The following is an 18,359-nucleotide window of genomic DNA, read 5'->3' as shown; positions in this document are numbered from 1 at the left end:
TCAGAGCTGACAAGTTGCTAGCATGGCATTCCTGGACACTGGAGAATGTAGTCACAGGAGTAGCTGGTAACAACTTCAAACTGTAATCTAATTTATTTATTAATTGTAGTTATTTACTAGATAAATTGTGGATAAAAACTTTTTCTTTTTTAATTTCTGAGTGACTAATACTGAAATAATTGCAAGCATTGAAGTAATTTTCCATATTAGTAATGCTTGTACAAGGACAAAATCTGTTTTGCAATCCTGACTTGCCTGCAATAGCACATATGACTTGAGTGAATAGCTACTTTGCTAGCTGGGTAACTGGCTATGAGGGCTGTAGGTTAGACTGGGGCATTGTGAGAAATTTGCTTTCAAGAATCAGGCACCCTTAACCACACAGACTCTTGGTACAAATCATTTCATTTTAAATAAATTTTTTACTTTTTAAAGTTTAGGTCATATATTCATTTATATGTCAAATTCGTTATTTATTGATAATGATGACTCAGTTGATGCTATGGTCTAAGAAAGCGAAGCAGCACTTCCTTATTTTAATCTCAAAAGATGTACACTAAAACAAAATTTTTCTTCCAAACAGAACCATCTTTGCCGATCACACTGATCCTTTTTCAGAGTATATTCTTACTTATTTAGGCACTTTCAGTTATATGAAAAAATAACTAATGAAAACAAAAGATGAAATACCAACTTCAGATGTTGAAAAATGTATCTGATCTGGAAAAAAAAAATGTTTGCAGAGGCAAAATGATGGGAAATGAAAGACAGAACACTAAGGAGCATAAACAAAATATTCAAATAACAAATGTAACTCCTACAGTGCTATGTTATATCTCTATCACTCTTAAAGAGATTACAGAAACTAGGAAATGGAAAGTCTGCAGAGGAGTCACTTGCTTCCAACTCAGCTGTATTTCTAAGCAGGGAAGATCTTACTCAGGACTCCTAAGTAAAAATAAGGCAATAGATAAGAGACATGCATTCCCTTTCAAAGGCTTTTCTCCCTCATGTTCCTCTCAAGAAGGTAAATAAGCAGTATGTTTGTTTTCAGGCTAAACAGCCATTAGTCATAATTCCCGAAGTTTTGTTGTAAGTGCCAAACACAGCTGGGACTGTTGTATTAACACAGTTGGACAACAAGGGAAACTGTGCTCCAGAGAGATCGATGGCCAAGAGAGGTCAGACCACTAGATGAGATTCCATCCTTCTGAGAAATGAAAGGAAACAAGCAGACACCTAACAACTTTAGATGACTCTAAGACACCTTACAGCATCTTTGGTGAAGTTTGCCCCCAGAATGTGACACTGCTCATGCAAACCTACATTTCAGAAGGTATAATTTTATTATGTGGAGAAAACCATCAGGCACAGAGTTCATTTTACATCAGCGCTTTTCTTAGAGAACCTGCTACTCAGTACTCTACTCTGCAACCTGGATTTCACTTATTTTAATCAAACACATTCCTTCTTTACATTCATGTCTGATTTTCTTCATGATTTCATGAACTTGTTTCTCATTTCCACACCTACATTCATTTATTCATTCATCACATTGATATGTAATACTGCTGGCCCTATTCATTCTACTCTCCTTTAACAATAAAATCCCTCTCATCTCTGGCAAGCAGTGTATTCTCTCCCAGAACACAAATCCACAAATAACTGAGGTGCATTCTCCTCACACCAAACCCACAACAGGCATGAGACCCGGTGCTGCCACCAGGCATGGAACAGATGTTGAACAAGGATTTAAAAACCTAAGCCTTTTCACTTTAGGAAGTTAATAAATGAGGGGGAACGCAACAAAAATCCATCAAACCACCCTGCAGCAGTGAAGATGAATAGAAGCCTCATGCAGAACAACTACTGGCATGAAGTGAAGCTGCTAGAAGTCAAAGCAGATGAGTTAGACTCAAAACAGATAAGCGGTGGCAGTGCTCGTGGAGTTAAGCTGCGAGTCTCATTGCCCAGAGCGTTGCAATGCCAGAAGTTTATATTGGCTCCAGAGGAGACAGGAAAAGCTGAAGGAAGAGGGATCAACTGAGGATTCCTAAATAAAGAGGAATGCATTTGGCTCATGAAGTCTCTGTCTCACAAATGGACGGCGGCTGTGCTTTTGGTCGCTCTTAGATATTGTGCCATATGGACTCTGGGTCAGACCGCATGGCTGCGTTTGATCGCATGCAATACATAAGACCAAAAAGAAGAAGTTCCTTATAAAAGTGAAAGAACATTTTTCACAATATTGCTGGCCCAAACCACATATTTTTAATTGACACTATAAGATTTTTAATTCATATTTAAAGATCAATGGAGTAAATGTTCAAGGGTAATTGAATACCTAAATTGTGTTTCTCCAGGATATAGAAATCTCCCTTTGACTAAAGGTGAAAAGTAGGGTACGGGTACATATCCCCTAATCATACAATCCCCACAATTACTTTGGAAATGTAATGCAAATTAACGAGAAATGTTTGTAATGCATGAGGGGAAATGGGTCAAAAAGCGTGAAATTTTGAGAAGTATGTTTCTGGACTGCTTTTAAATTTCAATACATTCTGTATTTAATAATTATTTCAGGAAATCTCGTGATGCTTAGTTATCTCATAGCAAATAATTTTTTCCAGATGATTTCTCTATTTCACCCACTCTCAATTCGCTTCCTTCTCATGTTTCTTACCCTCTTAGAGAAAACATTTGGCTCTTCAAAAAATATCAAGGAAGAACTGCCAGAAAAATTTCCTTCATGCAGCTCATACGCTGCTCCTGATTTCCTTGTAGAAAATCAGATTTAACTGCTGAGTTGCTGAAGTTACTTATCTAGCTCTGTGTGCCAACTGAAGTATTGCTGTAAGTATTGATGAGTAAAAATAGCAAACACCCCACAGATTGAAAATATGAGTTCATCTCCATAGGCACATAATTTTAAAAGTACAATAGTATTGTTTGTAATTTTACTATAGGAGCACCAAGTACTGTACACTGAGGTGTATAACTGATGTGTATATGATTCAATACAATACTGTTTAATAACTTTTTATAAAAAATTCAAGCATTCACATCTGTCACAGCAAATTTCTCATTTCTCAGATGTGAGAGTACTGAAATACTTTTCCTACTTTAAATGACTGAGTAGAAAATCTTGAATAAAATGTGTTCCTGATGTTAAAAATTGTGTTGAGTTTATTTATGACATCATTTCCATAAAATCCCAGACACCAGAGCTCTGAGATACTTTAGCCATTAGTACTGAGGGTGTCCTTAGTATTAAAAGTGTCCTAAATTAGAATTGCTGCTGAAAGTTTTGCCTATCTGAACATTAATCATACAGTATGATATAACTCAAGTTGTATTTCAGAGGATACCTTAAAAAAAAATTACCTACAAATCACACACAGGAGTAATTTTTCTGATCACTGAAATGTTGTTACTAGGCAAATTTATTGCAATTTGCTTAAAAATAGCTGTCAAGAAATACAGCCAGGTAAGGTGGAGAGGAAACTGAATTGCGTTCCATGTTATTATCATTTTAAACAAGCTCTGATAAAACAAGCAGAGATTGACTGTTATCACCTACCATTTTATCCTGAACTGAATTTCATGCTCTCTTTCTTTAATAGCGTTGTACTCATTTTGGCAGTGAAGAAGCTGTTGCCTTATTCGGCAAACTTCACTGGAAGATCCTTCAGGGAACTGTTCTGCTTTTTCCAGCTCATGTTGCTGTTGTTCCAGGTCTACACTAAGTTGTTTGGCTTCCTGCAACAGCTGGATCTCAGATTCCTGTAAACTAGATTAAGTAGAAAACCTTAAAACTAAGCAATAGGAAACATAAGCTTCATATTTACATTTCTTTACTTTTCTGTAGCATTTAAAGCAATGTTTTGGAGATGAGACTGGATTAAGTCATGTGCAATCTGGTCAGATCTCACAGCTGAGCCTGATCAAACAGGAGGTTGAACCAGAGACCTTTTGAGGTCTGTAGAAACCTGCGTTATTTTGTGGTCTTGTGAGAACAGTGGGACTTGTTGGAAGGGGGGTCTTCTGTGTCTAATCTCATCTAATTTTAACCAGAAGAAAGATGGTTAGTTAGTCTAAGTTATTTGAAGTTTCTAGCACCTCCTAGAATCAGCGAAGAGAGAGAAATTCATTTTATTCCGAGGGGTGCCTGGTAACAGGTTGTGGTTCAACTCATGGACCACATGGAAGGCATTCTGAATAACTGAAATACTCTGAGGGGATAAGCAACAATTTACTGCATAGCTGCAGTTACTACATACTGTACAGAAAAGGGCGGAAGTGAAAATCTGGAGCCTTTGTTTCATGGCATGAGAAAAATGCACTTTCTCTCCTACATAATCTTTTACAGCAGAGACAACAGATATGTACGAAGATGAAAACCAGTATTAAGATTAAATTCTAAAAAATTCAGTAGTAAAAATCCCATTCCCAGAGAGTAAATACGGTCCCTTTTAACACTAGTTATTGTCTTATGAACACAAGAAAGGGATTTGATCTACGATACAAAATGTTCTATTACATTGGTGTGTGACCAGTACCAGGGCAGTATTCACCAGCATGGGGCTCATCCAGGGCCATACAGCACCTCAATGCTCTTAGCTAACACGTGGACATGTACCCAGTGCTGAGCTATGTGTTGCTGTTCCTGGAGTCACCAGCAGCTGAAGCAGCTCACCTGGTGATCTCAGGTTGCAAGTACATTTGTGGACTTCTGTGGAAACATTATTAGAACTGATCGATTATCTGAAATCACTTGTGCCACCAAAGTCTGTCTTCATGGAAACAACAAATCAAAACCAAGTCAAAGCTGAGACTGGTACTCATGGTATGCTTACGAGCCTCCATAGTGATAGACAAATAATGGATCTTAAGCACTGTTATTAAAAATGCACTGGTAATTATGGATGAGTCTTATGAAACTGCAGCATGAAAAATCTTATATGTTGCTTGATATACAGATTTGGTCTTTTTGCTGCTGCTGTCATTGTACACGACTTATCAATAATATTAAATTGTAAGTTTTCTACAACAGCATGCTACAATTAGTCACAAGTGATGAGGAGGAATAAAGAACTCGATCACTTACTATATATTGAGAATCTTTATACCAAATTCTAGCTGAAACAGTTGTGAGTACATTTCAAGCTAAGTAACAACAAAATGATGTATCACTCCAAAGAACAGAACTAAGATGGTAACTACAAAACACAAAACACACAACTAACTACACTGTACAAACATGGATGAAATAATGAAGCAGAAAAGTTTTGTTCTGTGTAACATTTCTAGTTAAATAACCACTTCCTTTTTTAAACCAGGAAATAAGAAAACCACAGACAAACAGGATACAGGAGTGTGTCTTTATCATGAACTTCATGCTTTGATGTATTTACATAATATTTTAGGGGGAAATAGTTTGAGATATCCATGCAAGATCCTAAATAATGCTTAGAACTTAAGTCGAAAAGAATGAAACTGATCTGGGGAGAAAATATAATAAGATACAATAATACACACTCATTTATAATTCTTACATTAAACAGAAGTTTTATATAAAATTACATTAAATGTAAGTTCTTCCATAAAAACAAAACTCATTATTTATTTTTATCAAGGTAACACAAAGAAAAAACAACAAAAAAACCAAATTCAAGTACTGAATCTAGACCAGATCTTGTTCCTCATAGTTGTCAACAGTATTTTGTCATGTGAAGGTTTAAATTCCAGTGAAGAAATAACAGGAAATCTACACAGTGTACGCACCTAAAACCCCATGTGTGCAAAAATATGCTTGCCTAGTCTGATGTAGCTGCTTTCAAATTAGTGAAGTGACTAACAACCCTACAGTTTCATGCAGGCTTAAGAAAATAAGATTCCAAAACCATCAATGAACTGTCATTACCTTCTTACAGCTTGTTGTGTGAGTTGTGTGAGTATATTCATATTTGGTTCCTCACTGGGCTCTGGGCAACCTGATCTAGGGAGAGATGTCCTGGCCAACAGCAGGAGAGCTGGATTAGATCTCTAAAAGTTTCTTCCTGCCCAAACCATTCTATGATTCTATCATTCTGTGCAACTCACAATTGAGCCACACAGCTGTATGGCCAAAGAGGTTGTCCAGGATGAAATATGAGGTCAGGTACTTAAACTTCAGATGCAGTCTCACTGCAAAGCAGATGGGTGAGACAAAAAGGGAAGGCAGCCTATTCCCAGAATTTCAGTAGTGCAGCAGATTTTCCACAACATGTAACAGCCTGACACAGTGTGTCAAGGATGTTGTCTGTCTGGTGACATCTCTCAGCTTTTCAAAATACCAAATTAAGCAAAACTGAAACCAAGAAATAACAAAGTATTTACCACTAAGGAAAGGACCACAATATGTGCTAACCAGTGTGTACTCCATCAGCTGCCTTAAAAATGATCTGCACACTTATTAGCTTCACTCATCATGTTAGACAGATTTGTGTTATATGACAGAGAGATCACTAACAAAAGCTTGATAAAACTGTCACAGGGATCTACACTGTTTGTGGTGCATAAATCTCAGGTTGTTCTCTTTGAGATAGTTGTATGTAAAATTGTATTCACAAAATCATAGAACCACAGAATATCATGAGCTGGAAGAGGCCCACAGGGATCGAGTCTATTTTCTAGATCTGCTCCAAGTTCAAACCCAGTGTCTGAGATCATGGTCCAAACTGTCCTTGATCTCCAACAACTTGGCACCATGACCACTGCCCTGGAGAGCCTGTTCTACGTCCACTGCTCTGTGGCAAAAAACCTTTTTCTGAACCAGAAGATGGTCAGATTGGACTTTAGTAAAATTTTCTTTACTTTGACACTGGCCAAGCAATAGAACAAGCTTCCTAGAGAGGTGGTTGGTGCCTTACACTTGTCAGTGTTCAGGAGGCATTTGGATAATGTCCTTGTTAATGTGCTTTAACTTTTAGTTCTCCCTGAAGACAGTTGGGCTAGATGATCTCTAAAGGTCCCTCCCAACTTAACTACTCTGCTCTGCTCTACTCTTTAGTCTGAACTTCCCTTGGGTTATATCACTAACTAAAAGAAGGAATTACACGGAGTTTGAGGACTTTCTCTCCCAGCATCACTTCTTTCTGCACAGCATTTAACAGTACTGGTAAAAATAAATAAACAAATAAATAAAACCATTCTGCTTTGGGTACCAATTAAGTGATGAAATTCAACTGTAATAGGTGAAAAAATGATTTACTGATCCATAGAGATTTACTGAAGAACTAAAAATCAAAACATTATATAGATTCTTCTGAATGTATGACTGTAAGAAAAGGACAAATGCCTCACAGATTACCCCAAAGGGTCTTTCTCAGTACAGACTGAAAAGAGCAAGACATGAATCATAAGCACACTAGAAGTTTTACAATTTTTCTGCCTTCAGAAATCTGATTGGAAGGGTGGGCAGAATTTCACTTCACTTGACTGAGACCAACAGTGTAAACACAATCTCCCTATCATCTGGACTCCAATTATAGTCAATGGGCAAAAACAGATGCTTGCAGAGGTCGGTCTAAGGAGAAAGTGTATGGCTCCTGTTACTGAGCATTAATGGCCTCTAGATACATAGTTCAGCTGTGTGTATCTACAGAAATAGCAGCAAATGAATCTTGCCTTTATTATTTGGAAAGTAGTAGATGAATTAATCTGTGAAAATCAGTATTAATGCATTAATGTGTTAATGGTTTGCTTTGACACATGGCTAATCCAAGTAAAAAAAATGAAGAGAGCTTCGTGACTCACTCCAATTGACATTCTTGCAGAAGTACAGCAATTACATACCTCTGTGAGAACAATGAAAAGAATGAGGGATATAATCTATCATCCTGCACACTTTTGGTGCATGGTTTAAAGTAGTTTCATGTATGAAAGAAGAGAGTTCAGCCTTGTTTTCTCTCAGGCAATATTCCACCTATTCTACATACACAAAAAAAAATTGCCATTATATAAAAATATGTTTTATATAGAAGAATGCCATGCAAATATACAAAATAAAGTAAGTAGAGACACATTTGTGTTTTTTTTCCAGCCAAAGACTGGTTTAAAATTAACACTGGCTAAATGTGAATCACTATTTTGTAGCTACAGGATTTCTCCTTCATCTCAATTAACACTGGTGTTGTAGAAACCTTTTCAATTAACTAATCCAAAATCCAGATCATATGTTTAGCTCTGAGCATCAGCCTTGGAGCTTCTATGGCATTGAATAGATATAGAAGTGCAGTTTTAAATGCTGTTTCTCCAAAATATTTGCCACATACTGATCTGAACAAGGTCAAATGACTTTTTACACAGCCAGAGCCATATTCTAGCTTCCCATTTTATTAGGATGAAACTGTAAGACTTGGTTAACTTTAGGAAAAACTGTGTTTTCAGGATCAAACACATGAGTCACAAAGACTAATTGCAAATATCAGAGTCCTGTCACTCTATTCTGTACAGTAATACAGTACTATCTATTCTTCTTTTCCTTCTGCTCACACACCCTGCTCAAGCCTGGCACAGAGATACAAGCACAATTCCTTCTCTTGTCTCACCAGAGCAGGGCAGACTCACAGCTACCACCCCTAGCTTCAGACTTCAAAGCTTCAGGTCATAACCTTTTAGATTTGTTATCAGACCTTTCGGATGTGACTATATTTTCACAGGGTAAAATTCATTCAATTTAGATGTGGAAGAATCTTGATTTCCTTCTTAGAAACAGTCTTTTAAGCTTCTTTAATTCTCTCTAATATATTAGTTCAGCAGGCTTGAATCTTCATGTGTTACAATTCTGGCTACATAATATTCAAATATATCTTTATGTTAAATTTGTGTATTATTTATTACAGCTTGTGTTTCCTTTTATTACCCTTATTATTATGTTTTTATTAAAAAATACATTGTTCAAACAAGCATTCAAGTGCTCCTTGAGTCTTCATACTAAACAGTACTATTTTGTATTCTCTGTCACAGTGTAAGTAATCACTGTAAGAAAGTCATAAGTGATAATTAGGCCTCAACCTGAAGTTTACTTTGAGTATGTAATGCTTTGGCTACTCAAATTCTAAAAAAAAGGGAAGGGGTAAGTTGTCAAATCCAATATTTGCACAGAAACAAGGGAAGATGTACTTATAAAACTGTAAATATTGTACCTTATCACGGTGTCATGCAGCAAGGTGTACTTTGCCTTCAGATCAGCTACTCTGGAAGCTGTGAGTTTTCCAGCAGAAAATAGCTAGGGAAGAGAAACAGACAGTTATGAAATCTGCTAAGCTCTAATATTTTCATTAAACTGTAACTTTTTATAATCATAATTGACTCCCTCAGTTTAATGAGGATTTGATTATGAAAAAGAGCAGCTTGGCTCAATCTAGACTACTCCAGGCAGCAGAACACACTGCCTTATGTATCTATGCAGGCCTTCAGCAAACTCTTAAGAGCAAACCACTCCACCTAATGCTACAAAAGCCACGTATCAGAGCTGTAGCTTATACATCTCTTGAAGATTCCTCAGGTGTCTTCAGGGCAGTAATTGGGCCCAATGAGCCAATGCTTAATATAAATAGGAAATAGAATATGGGCCCAATTTTGGCAGAGAGAAACCACAGCAGCAATAAAATGCCACCTGATCTGGGTCTATGGAAGGTTTAGTGAGTTTATGGAGGCCATAGCCAGCCTTTTGGGGCAGCAAGTCATATCTACAATTTCACAGAAACCTGCAAAAAATTCATTTGTGCAGGTCTTCTGAAATAAGAAGAAAATCTTAGTTGTCTTCTGATTCAGCACCAGGAAAAGCCTGGCAGCCCTTATGCCTTTCAGGCCCACAGAGAAATGCCATTTCCCAAGGTGAGCTAAGGACCATTTACGAGACACATATGTGTCCTATTCTATAGATGCTTTTTTCTTGACTACCAAGGAGAAATTGTCCAGAATTAGTCCTACAGTCCAGAAGCAGACCTCATGTGAATGTAGCAGAGGAAACATAAATTGTGTTGATAGATGTTTTATTTATTTATTTATTTAAGATTTGCAGCAAAATATTTCAGGATAACAGGATGACAATCTTTATTTTATATAGCCCTGAGAAAAGGAAAGTAGATCTAATCTGGTTTTCATTTGTTTGAGTGAGATTAAAGATAAGCAACTCTCAGATATTTATTTTGGCATCTTTTTCAAGCTAAAGATGCTGTTCACTTGAGTCACAGTACTGATTAACTCTTCTGTGAGAAAGAAAATGCATTCCCATCTCTACTCCCTCATTAGTTTCATTTGAAAGTATCAATGTTCTAATTAATTAGTATCCCATTATTGTCCTTTCCTCATGTATATCTCATCTACACCTCTGAGTTCCATTTTTTCTCCTGCTTAGCTTCTCACTTCAGACATAGATCATGAACACCTCAAAAGAAATAAACTTATTTGTCCTTGAGTTTTTTTCTCCTTTCTCCTTTATATGCATTAGTTTTCTACATGTCTTACACTTTATTTCACAGTTCAGTTCAGAGGTAAAATGTCTATTTCAAAAAGGCTGGTCCTACGTAGTGTGAAGAAACCTATCCTTAAAAAATTTATAAGGCAGGCTGTATGGATAGCATAATTCCAATGTTAAAATGAGGCAATACTTGTGGAAACTTCATCACTATACAGTTCCCATTACCATTACTTTACCTGGGATCCAAAGAGTTATTACTGAAGCCCAGAAAGGAAAGATAATGCCTACATATATAACAATCACCTAAATTTAGTCTTCATTATAGGTCTTCATTTGGGATTTATTATTGAGTTACAGGAATAGTACAAAGCCAAATTACCTTCATTTAACCAATGGAATTTTAGGATGTGACCTGGTGTCAAATAACATTCCACCAAGTTATCAAACTATTAATTCCTATCAAACTATTTTCTCTTTATCAGGGAAGTATTTTCCTTGTTAAATCTCCTCATTAGTACATGACCTCAAATTACTCTCCATTCCAATAGTATATAGTTGTGTTCATTGCTGTTGCTAAAAACTTGATTTATCCAATGACAAGACCCAATTCTCTGGTTTAACTCAAGTTGAAAATGATCTTGGATTCATATGAAGTTCAAATTTAAAGTATGGTAACTATTCTATCTTTCGTTTTTCTCTAGAGTTCCTTATAATATTTTATTATTCCATAGTACAGAAACAAAGACATTTTTCCTTCATGGCTTGTAATTGAAGATTACTTGCTTATCTTCTTCTGTGGGGACGTGCTTCTGACCCTGACATTCCATTCCAGGTCATCTCATCACTTATCTTTCCCATATTTTTATTTAACAGGGCAAAAAATTTATGGTGGAGAACAATATAATCTAAGTTTATTTTTAGCCAGAAGAATACTGCATGGAAAAATCTGACAGCAATGATCCAAAACGAGTTTGTACTCATGAGGAGAAATCTTACTTTCATAAACTGACTTAAATAGGGATACTTGAAAGAGTGAACATAATTTGCTTTGCTAATGCTTGAAACATTTAATCTTACTATACAGTCTTTATTTCAAAACGTACAGAAATTCAAATTTTGCATTTCTGGTTATCTTCATTTGGCTTTGAAAGAAGCTGTTGGAATCAGAATTTAAGTCATGTCAGTAATTTAATGTATTTGTGTTTACAATGGGTTTTGTCCCAGGTGGTATATAAGATGTAATGAGCATTCTTTTTCTATTTAACCTTTAAAAAAAAATTCTGATCAAGCCATTATAAATATCAACAGTAGAAAAAAAAAATTAGACTAATTCAGCTGAAATGTAAAGCTCTGAACTGATTAGTCAGCATACAGCTTGAAGAAGTACACTGTAGACAAAGACCAGAGAAACTGTAATAAAGCTGAAAGATTTCCCTGCCTCACAAACTCCACTGATCTGCACTAGGAATGGTTACCCATCTTGGCATAAAGTCAAAGAAAAACTTCCACAATTTTATTTTTATAGATCACACAAATATAACCGTGGAAGGAAAAAAAGCCAATCTTGATACATGTACAATAGTACCAAATACCTTTTTGTAATTTATTTCAAGAAGGAACAGTTTGCAAAAGGCATTGCAGTTCTTAGCTGAATAAACATTATTTTGTGAAGGAAAATCTTGGACCATGTAACTACTTTATAGACTTTACCCAAGAACACTGCCATGAGTCCTGACATACTTTAATCTGCCTGCTAATTTTGTATTACTAGTCCTTCTTTCCTTGGCTCAGAGTCTTATTCTTGTTCTGAAATCGAGGACAAGGGTAATATTTCTAACAGAACCTCTAAAGCCGTATGGCGTATAAAAGTAATTCTTCCTATGTCAGAACAGTAAAAATCTCAGACACGAATATTAAACCCATATACTGAATTACTGGATGCCAGCTGCCTCTCTAAACTACAGGTTTTGCATTTGGGTCTCAGAGAAGTATACAAAAAAGTCTTCTTTATAACCAGATGCCATAATATGAAACATTTGTCCAGTTTTATTACTCAGTTTCAGCATTAGATTTCTTTCTTTTATGTCTTTTTTTAAACATTGAAAGCTAAATTGGAACTAGAATTCATAAATATTTCTTTTTACTTCTATTTTTGAGTGTTGACAATGGATGACTCATATTTTCCTTTGAGAGTCTGCCTAATTTGAATTAGGCTCACCTTTGTCTTTTTTTTTACCATAAAAGACATGTTTTAAAAAAAGATAAGTATTAAATTAATTCTTAAGCATAAAAATGTTGTTTTTCTATAGGTAACTGATGCTGGCTGTGGGTACAAATGGAGTATAAATATTGTTCTTTCCTAGGCATGATTCTGTATCATGGTAAAAATCAGATAACTAACATAAATTAAATACACAAGTCTGTCCAAATTCTAAGTGCACATACACTTTCATTAATTTCCTTCTGCACACATATATGAAGGCCCTATTACATTTCATTTGATCAGTAAGAACTGTCACGTGTAATCTGACATGTTGCTGTAGCAGTGTAAATACAGAATAGCTCAGCTGCGTAGTTAAAATCTGAATCTGATAGGGATCTGGTTATATTAATTTTGTAAAGAAATATGTAAAATTGTAGTATATCTATCAGCAATTAAATACAATTTTTGCTCTTTCCATTATATCTACTATAAAAATCACACAAAACATTAATTGACCATGTTTTAAAATACAGTACAATTTTAATTCAATAATACAAGTTAATTTTAAAAAATCTAGTTGAAATGTATTAAGTAAACATTCATTTCCCTGATTATTTATTTTTTTCAGCTCATTCAGGCTAAGTTTGATTTTGCAGTCAAAGTTTATACCTAAAATGATTAACAATGCTTAATAAAGCTTACTATTAAATTGAATATATGCATACAGATGGACTTTGAACAAAGACATTACAGTATCTCATATCATCTTGGAAGCAAAATAAAGTTAATCATTTGTTTAAATAAATGATAGTCCATCTTACAATGAACCTCGCATAGTAGCATTTATGTCAAAAAAAGCACATGATTTATATATACTGGGAACCATAAAAGGTTAGCACTTCAAAGGCAAGACCAGCTTTAATACAGACAGAAAGGAACATAGATTCTAATATTAAAAAGTCTTAATGAAAGTCTGGAATTATCTGACTGGTTGTCAAAAAATAGTCATAAAACCACAATACTCCAAAGTTAAATAAAGAGTAATCTAGGATTAAACATACTGTAGTTGAAGTGATGTATGATAGCAGCTGTGTCTATAAATAATAGAGAAAATAGAAGTCAAGACAGCTCTATTTTCTGTATAAGTTAAAGAATGTATAAAATAAACGAGGTCGACCAAAGAAATCAAGCAAACACCATTAATCAATGGAATTAAAAATAATAATCATAGATTGCTATTTGTGAGGATCTGAGGATACTAAATGTAAATGACATAAAAGATGTGAAGATTCTAAAAGTAAACCTTTTCCATTCAGCAACTCAGGACAAAACTTAATACTTCTTCAAGGAAGTATATGAGCTTTGTGCACGACTACTGGCACTATGTATGACAAGAGTTCATGTCTGAAGATATTTTTTTTACCCCTCTGATGAATTCTAAACCAAATTCGTAACTGCAATGTAAAAATCCACATGAAAAAAAAATCTTTTGTCAAGAAATTCAGTATTTCAGTACAGTGTAAGAATTTATATAAGAATATAGTATAGAACATTACAAGTGCACATGAAAGAAGGCAATGTGAAAGTAGATGTCTTGTACAAGGTATATAACACCCTAGAGGTTCAGATGAGAGATGATTCCCAGAGTGAATTGATGTCTCCTATAGAAGTCAGCACTAGACCCCAGATTCCTGTGGTGCCCAGTGACAAGAGTCTGGCAAATATTATTAAAAACAAAACCAGATTAAAAAAAACTACTCTCAAAATGGTCCACATATAACACAAGATTTCCCTGTTCAATGTGAAGTACTTTAAATCCTAATAATTGCATAATGGAAATTTGACATAGGAAATAGAAAATATTCCTAATTTGTTTTATTACTGGGAACAATACTGGAGTTTAAACAATGTATGTTTGAATAATCTCTGGATTAATTCAAAAATTAGCTGTAGGGATGGGTCCAGAGGAAGGCCGTGAGCATGACCAGAGGGCTGGAGCACCTCCCCTGCAGGGACAGGCTGAGACAGCTGGGGCTCTTCGGCCCGGAGAAGAGAAGGCTCCAGGGGGACGTTATAGCGGCCTTCCAGTACCCGATGGGGGCCTACAGGAAAGCTGGAGAGGGACTTTTTTGGGGGCATGTAATGACAGGACAAGGGGAAATGGCTTTTAGCTGTAAGAGGGCAGATTTAGACTAAATATTAGGAAGAAATTCTTTACTGTGAGGGTGCTGAGACACTGCAATAGGTTGCCCAGAGAGGCTGTGGCTGCGCCCTCCCTGGAAGCACTCAAGGCCAGGCTGGATGGGGCTGTGAGCATCCTGGTGTAAAGGGAGGTGTCCCTGCCTACAGCAGGGAGTTGGAACGAGATGATCTTAAAGGTCCCTTCCAACCCAAACCATTCTGTGATTCTAAGAACAACTGATACAAAAAGAAAAGAAAACCAAAACAATACACTTTGGCAGAGATAACTGTAGGTGACTTTTTAGGTTTCAACCCTAGAGAAGTAAGGTTGCAACTTAAAAGAATGTCATCATTCAATAACACACAAATAAAGCAACTAATGATAAAATAGCCAATAGTATTTATATCCCTCCACACATACAATCTTTTCTAAACAAAGGCTTGTGATAATTTTCTTGGTTATACTGGCAAGAGTGAATCTGGAGTCTGGCATACAGCCAGTTCAGTAATTGTTGAGTCTTCCAGTCTCTGTCCACAGCAGTTATTTTAAACTGTATTTTGCTTTTCTCAGCTTTTCTTTCTCATTATACAATACACTAGGACCTCATATATTTTTAAACACACCCAAATTTGTTAGACAATCTGGGTGAGCTAAAGTAAATTTTCCTTAAACTTAAAGTAAATTTTCTAAACAGCGAATTTTGGAAAATCAGACAAAGATTTGGCTGCTGCTGGAAGGTGGTTGCCTGGAAATTTTTTTTTACTTTATTCCCTGTACTCCCACAAATGTAATTACATAAAAAATAGGAAAGCATGTATCTTTTCACTGATTGACCTTTACCTTTATCATTTTTTTTTTTGTTATGTTAATTCTATACTATTACATGACCCTTTCTTATCTTCTTTACTTATATTTAAGTAATTGCCATGTTATACAGCACTGAGTGGAATCTTCTAACTTTTACATTTTTTCATGTTACTTTACTACCTGAAACAGAACAAATTAAAAACAAATTTGTTTCCTTCAATCAGTGAATCCCATGAAACAAATGCTCTGCTAGTACTGCATAATCCTGCCTTATGTGTATGAAGACTTTGCTGAAAAGGACAGGAATCTTTTAGGTACAGGAATCCATGAGAAAAACAGAAGAATACTTATGCTCAGATAACAAAAGTGCTTATGCTTGAATAGCTGTTCCGTACATTTGCATAACTCTTTCCTATAACCTTGCTAGCAAAAAGCTTTCTAATAACAGCTTCCCATCAAGAGCTCTCTTGAAAATCTCTTGCAGGAAAGAAAAATTTTTTCCAAGAAAAAGTGAGCAGAATCCAAGTACACACTGGATCACAGGGAGTCCTTGTATGTGCTTTCAACTTTACTTCAGTTCCACTAGCCTCTCACATAGGACTACTCTGTTTTTTCTGAGGCAGTGGGTGGATGTAGATGATACATTGATAAGAAAGAGACGTCAGAACAAGAATGGGAAATATTCAATGTTCTTTTAACAGTCACCTCTAAGCAATAAACCAAGAAACTCAACTGTGATTTCAAAACAAATTTTCTTTAACTCCTATATGATGTAAGAAAGAACTATAAGAACTTTGAATTTCCCATTTTTGAATTTCAAGTATTTAAAACTTCTTTCAGAACTCTCCATAAATCAATAAAACTAAGCCATGCTTTAAGAGTCTGCAGTCTGAATATTGAACTAATTCCACACATGCTTTTGAAAAGAATACATCAAGAATATAATGGAGGTTAAATATATCGATCACAAAGGCAATAGTGATTAATACCAATTACTCACAACCATAAAGGGAATAATTTGTAAGCTTCCTGGAAAAGACTTAGTTTCAATATTCCCCTGCATTTCACAGAAATGACAGAGCCAACATGTGTTTCTAATTAAGCTTACAGATACTGCAAAATAACTAAAATGTATTCTAAGCTTTAACAAGACAGTACCATTTTCCACCTCTTCATTCCAAGCTGAAGGTTGTTTAGTTATAGCAAGGCATTCATTGTGACTGCACTTACTGTTATTTTACTGCATAGAATAATCCAGTGCCTTATACTATTATTAGTTTTTATTTCAAACATCTGAAAAGTACCTTCAAACATATTCATTCAATATGAGACAACAGAAAAATATCCAGGGATTAAGATATTTTATAGTTTGTGTATACACAGAATTTCAGCATAGTATTAGCCACTTTGCAAATGGTTCTTCTTGCCAGTCTGCTCTGTGAGGTTTGGAATTTTCTAAGCTGTTTATTTGAAGAGCTCCTCTTAATTTTTATAATATTTAAATGTTTAAACATTTAGAGAAGAAACAGGGCAAATGTTCAACTTTGAAAGGAAAGCTCTGTATCTCTGTCAACTCCTCTGTTATGTCCACGCTGTTTGGACACTAACTATACAGCTGGTATTAGCATGGGAAGAAAGCAGCTCTGTCTTCTAGTGATTTTTCTGAGGCTATGTCTACATTGCAGGAGGAGAACAGGTACAAGCATGCTGAAACTGTGCTCTGACTGTTGGGTTTCTATGCACAGTACTGATTAACAGCCTCCTCGATTCTTCAGAAGATGAGAGTTGGGGATATTTGCTGGTATTTGACTTCTTTGTGTCTGTCTATGCCTCCAAAATATTTAGACAAATGCTTGGACCCATGACAGCTCACTAGGTGACTCAAAGCTTACTTGTCAGGTTCTGTCCATATTTGGAAACTGAAAAAATATAAGTATTTTAAGATTTTTTTTTGTTTTATTTCATGAGATGATTCAAAATGTAGTCTAGACTGCTTAGGTAGGCATTCTAGGAGAGAAGACAGCTTGTTTTGCTTGCTTAGTTGTGAATTTTGAAAGAAGCATACCAAGTATCCAGTAGTCTTACACCAGCTGCTTTTATTGGAGTAGGGCTTTGTAGGAATCAAAACTGAATTTTCCTGAAAGGATGTTTCAAGGAGAGGATTTAGATAAATTAAAATCTTATGCACGAAATTCAAGGTTTTGGATGGGCAATTCTGCAGATGTAGAAGAACAGAATAAAGTCATAGGAATATAGTTTTAGGGGTCTTTTTATTTCTTTACAGATAAAATCCTTACCTCAACAGAAGGAGCGGTGTTCTCTGGCCACATGAATTTGCTAACATGCTTGGCAACATGTATTTACTTTTTAATATAAATATCTACTACATTTATGTTAGTGTCACCTTTTTGCCTGTTAACAGAGTTTATACAAAAAATGGAGACCAGTTAAAAATGATTATACATATGGCTATTTGTTCTAACTTGGATCTGAACAATCATATTAAAAATTGAAATCAAATGGCATAGGACTATCTGCATTTTTGTGCTCCAATCGGTTCTCCTAGACACATAAGGAAGTTGAATAGCCAGAAATAGAATCCAGTGGACCACATACAGTCTGTTTTCATGGAGAATGACTGATGAATTGAAAAAGAAAACAATCTAAAGGATCCTAAATCAGTGTTTGTTGCTAGCTTG

The 18,359-nt window shown here is 35.5% G+C and overlaps 1 protein-coding gene across 1 annotated transcript in view; it reads right to left on the bottom strand.

Moving 5' to 3' along the window:
• CCDC146 (coiled-coil domain containing 146) overlaps window positions 1-18,359 on the bottom strand; it is a 68,483-nt gene that overhangs the window by 23,408 nt on the left and 26,716 nt on the right. Inside the window, exons 3-4 of the mRNA XM_065743699.1 lie at window positions 9,189-9,271; window positions 3,581-3,790 (exon numbers count right to left, since the gene is read on the bottom strand). Of these exons, the coding sequence (XP_065599771.1) occupies window positions 3,581-3,790; window positions 9,189-9,271 (293 nt within the window). The remainder of the gene's footprint in view (window positions 1-3,580; window positions 3,791-9,188; window positions 9,272-18,359) is intronic.

Source organism: Cyrtonyx montezumae, unplaced genomic scaffold (assembly GCF_038088225.1).
Source record: "Cyrtonyx montezumae isolate F1298 unplaced genomic scaffold, pur_monq_1.0 scaffold_3, whole genome shotgun sequence".
NCBI lineage: Eukaryota > Metazoa > Chordata > Aves > Galliformes > Odontophoridae > Cyrtonyx > Cyrtonyx montezumae.
Note: the sequence above shows the minus strand (reverse complement) of the source record. Positions and strands in the feature narration are given on the sequence as shown.